The sequence below is a fragment of the Phyllostomus discolor genome, chromosome 13 (assembly GCF_004126475.2).
Source record: "Phyllostomus discolor isolate MPI-MPIP mPhyDis1 chromosome 13, mPhyDis1.pri.v3, whole genome shotgun sequence".
NCBI classification, from domain to species: domain Eukaryota; kingdom Metazoa; phylum Chordata; class Mammalia; order Chiroptera; family Phyllostomidae; genus Phyllostomus; species Phyllostomus discolor.
Genome location: NC_040915.2, coordinates 19,079,872 through 19,089,758, shown reverse-complemented (window position 1 = coordinate 19,089,758; position 9,887 = coordinate 19,079,872). Strand labels below are relative to the sequence as shown.

General features: G+C 43.0%; 1 protein-coding gene across 1 annotated transcript; it reads right to left on the bottom strand.

The window, feature by feature from the left end:
* Window positions 1-6,429: 6,429 nt before the first annotated feature.
* Window positions 6,430-9,683, bottom strand: SCGB3A2 (secretoglobin family 3A member 2). The gene is made up of 3 exons (XM_028529038.2): window positions 9,539-9,683; window positions 6,958-7,157; window positions 6,430-6,568 (listed from the first exon to the last, which is right to left on the bottom strand). The coding sequence occupies exons 1-3, from the start codon at window positions 9,591-9,593 to the stop codon at window positions 6,545-6,547; spliced, it is 279 nt and encodes a 92-aa protein (XP_028384839.1). The 5' UTR covers window positions 9,594-9,683; the 3' UTR covers window positions 6,430-6,544.
* Between the last annotated feature and the right edge of the window lie 204 nt (window positions 9,684-9,887).

Here is a 9,887-nt window from a genome sequence, read left to right as displayed (position 1 = left end):
CAAGTATGCAATACAGTATGGTTAACTATAGTCACCATGCTATACATCACATCCTCCAAATATATCTTGTATCGATCTTATAACTGCAAGTTTGCACCCTTTGACCACCTTCACCTATTCCCCCCACAAACAACTCTCTGCCCCAGGCAACCAAACACCAGTCTACTCTGTTTCAATGATTCCATTCTTTTTTTTTTTAGATTCCACATGTAAGTGCAGTCATACAGTATTTGTCTTTTTCTGTCTGACTTATTTCACTTAAGGTAATGCCCTTAAGAGTCATCCATGTTGTCACATATGACAGGATTTTCTTCTTTTTTAATGCTGAATTATATTCCATTATGTATTTATGTGTCTGTCTGTGTGTGTCCGTCTGCATGTGTGTATATATAATCACATTTTTTCTCCATGCATCCATCAATGGACACAGGTTGTTTTCGAGTCTTGGCTATGGTAAACAACGTCACAGTGAATATGGAAGTGCTGATACCTCTTCCAGATAGTGACTTTTATTTCCTTTCGATACACACCCAAAAGTAGGATTGCTGGATCATATGGTAGCTCTATTATTAACTTTTTTAGGAACCGCCATGCTGTTTTCCATAATGCCTGTAGCAATTTACATTCCTACCAACAGTACGCAAGGGTTCTTTCCTTTTCTCCACATCCTCACCAGCACTTGTTATTACTGCTCGTCTTCCAATAACAGTCATCCTAACATGTGTGAAATGACATCTCACTGGGCTTTTGACTTGTGTTGTCCTGATAAATAGTGATGCTGAGCACATTTTCATTGGCTGTTTGTACATCTTCTGTGGAAAAGTGTCTATTCAGGTCTTTTGGTCATTTTTTAAATCAGGATGTTTTATTTTGCTATTGAGCTACATGAGTTTCTTATGTAGTTTGGATATTAATCCCTTATCAGATATATTATTTACAAATAATATATAATATAATATATAATATAATATATAATATTTTCTCCTATTTTGTAAATTCCCTTTTTATTTTGTTGATTGTTTCAAGACTGTGCTAATTTCAGATATTACACCCTCTCAACCAAAATCACTTAAGATCTCTACTATATTAAACATCTGACATGCAGACTGTTTATCCCCAACAAATGTGATTCAAAAATCCTTTTCAGATTCTGAGTGCCTAATGTGTGCCTGGGAAAGATATTTACCATAATTGCCATAAACAGTGTATCACCCATATTTGAGAAACGTGCCCTGTCAGAATTTCTCCATCTTTACATTCACCTCTTCATTGTACAACTTGAAATCACTCTTCCATGTTGGTAAAACAAAAACAAAAACAATAAAAACAGGTGCCAAATCAGTACTGGATTTAATGCACTGCTAAGAAGTAACAGCCCAACATCTCCAGCAATCTAGAGCGATTTTGAAGATTTCCCCACTGCTTTACATACATGTTTCCTCTTTCTACCCTTTGTCCTTTGTGACCTTCCCTTCCTGCCCTCCAATAAGACCCCCTCTGCAGCCAACAGGGACACCTGTTTTTGGAGATCAGGAATCTCTTACATCTGCAACTGTTTTTCTTTCATGATCCCCTCATGTTATCTCACTATAACCCCATAAAAGAATTTGGTCAAGCAGTCAGGATGGCCATCATAAACAAAGCAACAAACAAGTGTTGGAGAGGCTGTGGAGAAAAGGGACCCCAGTGCACTGTTGGTGGGATTGCAGGCTGGTACAACCACCATGGAAAACAGTATGGAATTTTCTCAGAAAACTACAAATGGATCTGCCTTTTGACCCAGCAACTCCACTGCTAGGATTATATCCTAAGAACCCTGAAACACCAATCTAAAAGAACCTATGCACCCCAATGTTCATAACAGCACATTTTACAGTAGCCAAGTGCTGGAAGCAACCTAGGTGCTCATCAGTAAATTAATGGATCAAAAAACTATGGTACATTTGCACAATGGAATTCCATGCAGCAGAAAGAAAGAAGGAGCTCCTACCCTTTGTAACAGCATGAATGGAGCTGGAAAGCATTATGCTAAGTGAAACAAGACAGGCAGTGAAAGACAAATACCATATGATCTCACCTTTAACAGGAACCTAAACAACAAAACAAAGAAACAAGCAAAATATAACCAATGACACTGAAATAGGGAACAGGATGACAGCGACCAGGGGGAGAGGGGAGGGAATTTCAGGGGAGAATGGGAAGGGTTTACAGGAATAAATATAAAGGACACATGGACAAAAACTAGGGGGGGAGGTTGGAAGTGGGAGGGAGGTGGGGAGGGATGGGTGGGTGGGTGGGGATGGGAGTAAAGGACAGAAAACTGTACTTGAACAATGATTAAATTTAAAAAAAAAGAATTTGGTCAGGGATTATTTTCTTCATATAAAAGGGGAGGAGACTGAGGCTCAGGAAAGACCATCAACATCATGAAAATATAAGCTGTTACAGGCTGAGCGGGAGCACCAACCAGGTTTGTCTAGCCTGCAACACAGCGCTCCCCTGAAGGTGCAGTCCACAGCATCACTACTCTGTCCTCAACCCCAAAGTTTCCACTAAGACATCAGGTCTTAGGAAATTTACATCTTGCTTGTTACAGAGCTGCTGAGCAGAAAGAGTCCTTTTATTAACATATAATTCAAATTATATCAATTTATTCTGCTGTATCCCATCCCATTCACAGCAAAAGCTGTATTTCTAAATTTCCTTACAGTGGTGGCTAGGATCCTGCCTGAGCTACTGGCCTCTCACCTCTTCTTCTACTGCTTATTCCTTTGCTCCCTCCATTCCAGCTATTTGGAATTCTTGCCTTTCTTTAAACACTCCAGGCATGTTCTTTCCTCGGAGCCTTGAATTTACTCTTCCTTCTGCCTCAAATATCTTCCCTAAGATTGCCACATGGCTTTCCGCCTCATTTCTTCAAGTCATTCTCAGAGGTGACCTTCACAGAGAGAACTTTGTTGAGCGCTGTGCTTTAAATGGTACCCTCTGGCCCACCATTTCTTATTCTCTTCAGCAGCCATATTTTTTATTCCTAGAACTCATCTTTGAACACAGTGTTAAAACTTTTTAAAAATTGTAGTTTGTTCCTTATTCTACCTACCCCCAATAGAATGTAAGCTCCATGAGTCAAGATTTTGCCTCTTATGTTCAATGTTCCTGGCACGATCATGAGAAATTAGAACAGTGTTTTGCAGAGAGCAGCTGATCAATAAATATTTATTGTAATCTATTTTAAGTAAAGAAATTAAAATCCTAGAACTTCTACCTACGAACAAGAAAATAAGGATGCATGTGGAACTTCCCACGGACCCTGTGCTCGGGCAGCTCACAATCGTGATGTGGGAAATAAGAGCACATGATCAACTAACCACATGCAGCGTGCTCTGGTAGAACACAGGCACAGGTAAAGCAGCTTGGGAAGCAGGGCAAAGAGCCATCAATGCTCCCTTGGGAGATCTGAGAAGACTTCTTAGTGGTAATAATATCTGAGCTGCCATCTTGATGGATGAGAAAGAATTTGGAGACCTGGAGAAGGAGGAGTAAGGACAATCCAACCAGAGGGGACAGCATAAATCAATGCTCAGATTGTGACAGCACTTGTTATTCAAAGGTGGCCCTTCAAAACCTACCTAAGGTGATAAAACAACAGATACTATTGGGACATGTCCATGCTTGGTCCTTCTAAATGTTACCTCATCTAATCACCACACCAAGTACAAGAATTAGATATTATCACTCCACTTTGAAATAATGCAGCCAAAAAACTGGAAATTTAAAGAATCTGTCCTGGCTGGCATAGCTCAGTGGATTGAGTGTGGGCTGTGAACCAAAGTGTCGCAGGTTTGATTCCCAGCCAGGGCACATTCCTGAGTTGCAGGCCATAACCCCCAGCAACCATGCATTGATGTTTCTCTCTCTCTCTCTATCTCCCTCCCTTCTCTCTCTAAAAATAAATAAATAAAATCTTTAAAAAAAAGAATCTGCCAAGATTACTTAGATCACTAATGCTAAATTAAAGCTTGAATTTGAGCAAAGTCTGTGCGAGCCTAAAGTTCCTGTCTCCCGCTTCTCTGCTTTTTCAGTCTGTGATAGGATTTCCTTTTATTTTTACTTTTACATTGAGGAGGGGAATGCACTGTCCAATATGTGTTAACTGAAAAAATGTTTTCTTCAAAATTCCACTTTGAAAACTATTAAAATAGCATATGCTCACCATAAGGGAGGACATGAGGCAAAAATGGAAGCATATACATATTTTTAAAAGTTAGCCCCTGGCTCACTAAGTTTTCTCTCTCCACATGTCGTGCTGATCAGAAAGGCCCACAACAAAGAGTGTTTCCTCAGGTCCAGGTCACAGGATGAAGACAACGTGAGGAGACGGCCACATAGTGCGGGTACCAAGTAAAAGGCTGTGGGTGGGAGCCCGTGAGATTTGGGGTGATTTATGACTACAGCTGGTCGACCTCAGCTCTTCTTAGAGACGTAGGTAAAATGAGGAAAGGAAAGAAGTTTCACAAAGTGCAACAATTCCAGTTGCAAAAAACAAAAACCCACGGGGGTCAAGAAATGGCAGGAAATCAGTATCATCTTCATGGAAGGGGTGACAGTTAACGTTATCTTAGTCGGGAAGCAGCCAGGAAACAGAAACGACTGTAATGCTGAGGACAGAGGGAAGGTAACAGAGTAGTTCCCCCATATCTGGGGGGGATAAGTTCTAAGATCCTCAGTGGATGCCTGAAACCACGGAGAGTATCAAACCCTATATATGCTATGTTTTATCTTACACATACAAACCTATGATAAAGTTTCCTTTAAAATTAGGCCCAAACACCAGTAACAAACTAGAACAATTAGAACAATATACTTCAATAAAAGTGATATGAACATCTTTCGGTCTATTATTTAGTAAAATAAGGATTACTTGAACACAAGCACTTTGATAACACGACAGTCCATCTGACACCGGAGAGGGCCCCTAAGTGACTAATGGGTGGGTGACACATACAGTGCGGACACACTGGACAAAGGGACAATTTATATCCTGGGCAGGATGGAGCAGGGCAGAGTGAGACAGTACAAGACTGAAAGGTGTGCAATGTAAAACTTGTGAATTACTTATTTCCGGAATTTTTCAGTTAGTATTTTTGGACCATGGTTGACTGTGGGTAACTGAAAGTACACGAAGCAAAACGGTGAATGGGGGGACTAGTGTGCACAGAATTGACTCAACAGGTGACAGAAGACCTAAACAGGTGATGGTGAGGCAACCTAGCAACTGATAACAGGAGGAAGCCACTACCCACCTCAGGTGGAAAGAAAGAGAAAAGGGGTGGTGTAACTAGAGCCAGGGACCGGAGTCAGCTGGCAAAAGTCAGAACCAATGCAGACCCGTCCAGCAGGACCTGGCGGCTCAGACATGGCACAGGCACTTCCAGAGACTTCCACCAAATAGGGAAGGAGAGGAGGCCAAACGCTGGCTTTCTTCCTCTTTTCCTACCACCTAGCTTCTGCCTGGGACTCCCGGAGGCAGAACGGGGACCCAGAGTCAGCTGACCTGGGAACCTAAGAAAGTCAACCTGCAGGGGGCAGCTTCATGCCCCTGCCTTCCCCCGACATGGAACAGGGTAGAGGAAGGATGGGGAGTGGACTGGAGGGCAAAGGTTCCGAGACTGGCATTAGATCAGGTCTGAAAGCAGACTACGGCAGACATTCTGGGTGGGGAAAAACTTGATTTTTCATTGACACATAAAAGTGTTAACAGCAAAGAGATTTAGCTATCTTTTCAGCATGGCTGGGGCTAGAGCCCATGTGAAGAAAGGGATATTGATGAGACTAGACATGGAAGCAAAGGCCAATCCACAAGGGCCCGGCATTCAACGCTAAGGAGCTCAAAATCTGTTTTGTAGGTGATTGTATATAACCAAACTTATGTTTTGAAAAGAAAATTCTGGCATCGTGGTAGATGGTACCTAGAGGGGAGAGGCTAGGTCAGAACCCATTTACCAGAGGCTGACATAGTAAAAGCCCAATTTGGTGTAAGGGTCGGTGAGTGACCCTGCAGTAACTACAAATGTAACTACAAACATAATAGAAACTCGCTTTCTGGTGGCGTAGGCTCCAAACCAATGAGGTTTGTGAGGACCTGTGTTGTCAGACAATACTTTGAAAATTCTTTTCCATTTCAGGTTTTAAAATTTCTTTAGAAGTAGGCTGATAGAAGCACAAGCGGTCTGGAAACTCCATCAGAGGAAGATCAGTTGCAGAAGGTGGAGATTTTTAACTTAGAGGTAGGACATCATTATGTTTTGGTGGAAATGTGAGTTACCTTTATAAAGACAGGTTCTCTAGAGTTTATGGCCCAAGGGAAAAATTATCTAGTTAAGGCCCTTCTGAATAGAGCCCCCAGATATAACAATAGGACAAACTGAATCTATTCACTGCTTTATTCATTCTTTCCAGGAGTCACTACGTTTTAGGATGGACCGAGCTTCAGCCAGGGAGGAGGGGATCACAATCCTCCTTCCATTCTCGCTTTGTCCTGCCGTCACACCAAATGTGATAGGGCATCCTGAAAGGCAGAAGGACAGGAATACAAGTAAGAGCAGCTTACATGTAATTAACACGTTTCCAAAAATAGTCACCCTCCTACTTAGCCACCATTCTGCGGAGGGGAAAACAAAGGCTTGGAGGGTTAAGTCCGATCCAGAGTCCCAGAGCTGGGAAATGGCAGAGTCACAGCTAGGACACAGGTCTGTCATTCAAATACTCCTACTAGAAATGTAGACATTGTGCTTTCCTTAAGAGTCTGGAGCACACAGACCTTATATGAGCAGTCAGTCAGAGGGAAATACACATTCATGGGTGAGAAAGGGGGGAGGGGGAGTGTAGTGGGCAGCGCAGGCATTCAGGGTCGCTGACCCCTACCCTTTCTCCAACTTCCCCACAGGCTGTAGTTACCAGCAGTTTCTTCACAGCCTCAGCGGCCTCTGGGGTCAGCCCATTCACACTCTGCCTTAGCCCTTCCACAAGGTGCTCAACAGAAATGCCCAGAGTTTTCAGAAGCAGCTTTAAAGGATCCAGGGTGAGGATGGTGTCCAGAGGTAAAGGTAAGGCATCCTTCATAGGAAGTGGCACCTTGTTGATGAGGAAGGCCGTAGCTGCAGAGCAAAAGGGAAATCAAGTGAAACAGCAACATCCACTCCTGTCTGTGAGCTCATCACCTTCCACTCTGTCCACGAACAGCTCTATTCCAGCCACAGTCATCTTGGGCCTTTGCACCTGCTGCCCCATCTCTCTAGAACTTTCTTTCCTTAGATAGCTACATGTTTTTCTTCGGCACATTACTTGGTTTCTCCTCCAATGCTGCATTCTCAGAGAGTACCTAAAATGGTACTCCTGTCACCCTCTATCTTTGTTTTTTCTTACCACTACCTTGAATATTAATTTGTTTGCCTTCATCCTCTCCATAAGAATGAGGAACTTGCATTTCATTCACGAATGTGCCCCATGCCTAGTGCAGTCTACTGCACCTTGCCACACAGTAGGCACTCAGGAGACGCTATGACTGACTGTACAGGGAGGCGCTTTGCCCTTGGCTGTCTCTACAGCCCACACGGTCAAAACAAAAGTAGACATGCCTTAAGGAATCTCCACCAGTTACAGGGATGGGCCCAAGCACAAACCAGGAACTGTTCCCAACCAATTTAACTCAATGCCACAAACATAATTGAGCACTGATTCTGTACCGGTTGGTGTAGCAACTCAGAAGAGTAAGACAAGAATACTCCATTCAGGGAACTCACAGTCTGGTGGACAATAAAGACCTGTGTATGCCACGGAGCGGCCTAGGCTGGGCTAACACTGTGGACAAAGCTCTGTGGAAACACAGAAGAAGGGATGACTAATTCTAACGTGGGAGAGTGATACAGGGATCTTTTCAGAAGTTAGAGTGCTGTCTTGGGGTAAATGCCAGGATCACAAGGTAAAGAAGGGAACAGCATTTGAAAGAGGACAAAATTAATAAAGGCACTGAGATATTAAGAGAAAAGTGCACACACGGTATGGGGAGTCTTCTGTCTAGAATGGTTGGAGCTCAGAATTCCACTGGGGTGTGCTGAGGAGGGATAAAGGAAGTAAAGCTGCAAAATTCAGGGGAGGTCAGATTTTTCAAAGCCTCAAATGGCATACTAATGAGTTTGAGGTGTATTCATTTTTCCTGAGGGCATTGGAGAGCTATCAAGGCTTTTATATGACAAAACTGCATTTTATATCTTCAGTTTTAGAAAGGTAACTTTCACATAGAAAATGAATCAGTGTACAATATAAAGAATGGAAAAATATGTAGGACATATAAACATGTGCCTACAGATATGTAAACATGCATGTGCATGATCATACATATAAGAATACATATCCTCCTGCCAGCTAAGACGCCACCATAGTTCATTTTCCTTTGGAATCTTTTTCATTTATCATTCAGACCATGAAAGCTGAGCCTGTTCACCTGTCTCATCTTCATCTGCTACCACCAGTTTTCCCTCCAAAGTTCTCTTCCAGAGGGGCAGGATCGATTTCCCTCCACTGAGCTTTCAGTAGCCACCTCTGCCAACAGATATTTGTCCCTGGGCACTAAAGAACAATGAAATAGCTGAAATGGATGAAGTTACAAATTCATCAGAAATTCTATACAAATACAAGACCAAGTTGCCAAGATGGGTGTGGGCAGCACCTAGTTTCTTGTAATTCATCTCCTTATATCGAGCACTTTGGTGAGTGTCTTCTCTGTGTGCACTTATAATTTCTGGGGGAAAGTCCGCAAAGCTTTCTGTGCTCTGAAAGAGCAGTGACCCAGATGCAACCAAATATCTTTCTGGTGGCTAAATGACTCTCTCCAAAAAGCACCGGTCATTGTTTTCCAAGAAGCCAGCTCCTGTAACAGTTTGCCCCTCAGTTCTTGCGCAGAGCTCTAGATGAGTACTGTTGTGTTGGCTTCTGCAGAAGTCTGAGCTCCCTGCCACACTATAGGCACCTGGGAACACTATTTATGTCTGATTCATGTCTGAATCTTCTGGTGCTTATCCAACGCCCTACAGGTTGTAGCCATTCAAGAAATGGCCACTGAGTGTGTGAACACATAAATGTAGCTATGTCTCAGGAGAACCAACCTGGAAACCTGACTGATTAGAGATGGAAGCAAGAATGATGCCCCTTGTTTCAAAGGCATAAAAGAATGAAGTTGCAAACTCAGGTTTTGACTAAAGATTAAGGAAGACAGGGAAAACTAGGGTGAATGATGTCCAACAACTGACCTTTGTTTACCCTCAATGGGAATTGGCTAACTACTTATGCGGGATGAACTAGGGTTGTTGGGGTAGAGCTCAGATTGGGGGTGGTCAGTGAGGTACATCTGAAATCCCTTCCAACCTTACCATCCTGTGGTTCCCAAACTCCCTCTACCATATTCCACTGGGAGCCTACACTTACTGGTTGCATTCCTATTATCAGAAGAATAGAGAAATATACATTCCAAGCTACTCACCAGAGTAACTGCATATGCCAATGGTCACCAGCAGGAGCACAGTGACCAGCTTCATGACAGGTTATCTGTGATATTTGCCAGGAGTTTAAAAAGGGAACCCACTGAGCCAGGGGTTCTGCTTGTGGCACCAAGTATGACAGCTGCTTTCATGCCCACACATATTTATACACCCCCCAAGGCCACCACAGCAAAGAAGAGCATGAAGGTCATGTTTCCTCACTAAACAAATTGGAGGATTTTCCGCTTTCCCTCAGGTTCCCACAAGAAACAAAGCCCTGACTTCAAGCATTGTCAAGGGCTCTTGCTCAAGCCCTTGCACGGAGACCATGGAGACACCAGGGGGAGACGA

Bases quoted from the DNA above. Each gene is read 5' to 3' on its own strand.
- SCGB3A2 (XM_028529038.2), bottom strand. From the start codon at position 9,593: ATGAAGCTGGTCACTGTGCTCCTGCTGGTGACCATTGGCATATGCAGT. The intron at 7,158-9,538 runs GTGAGTAGCTTG...TTTGCTCTGCAG, and splicing joins TGGCATATGCAGTTACTCTG to CTACGGCCTTCCTCATCAAC. The intron at 6,569-6,957 runs GTAACTACAGCC...TCTGCCTTTCAG, and splicing joins AGGCTGTGAAGAAACTGCTG to GATGCCCTATCACATTTGGT.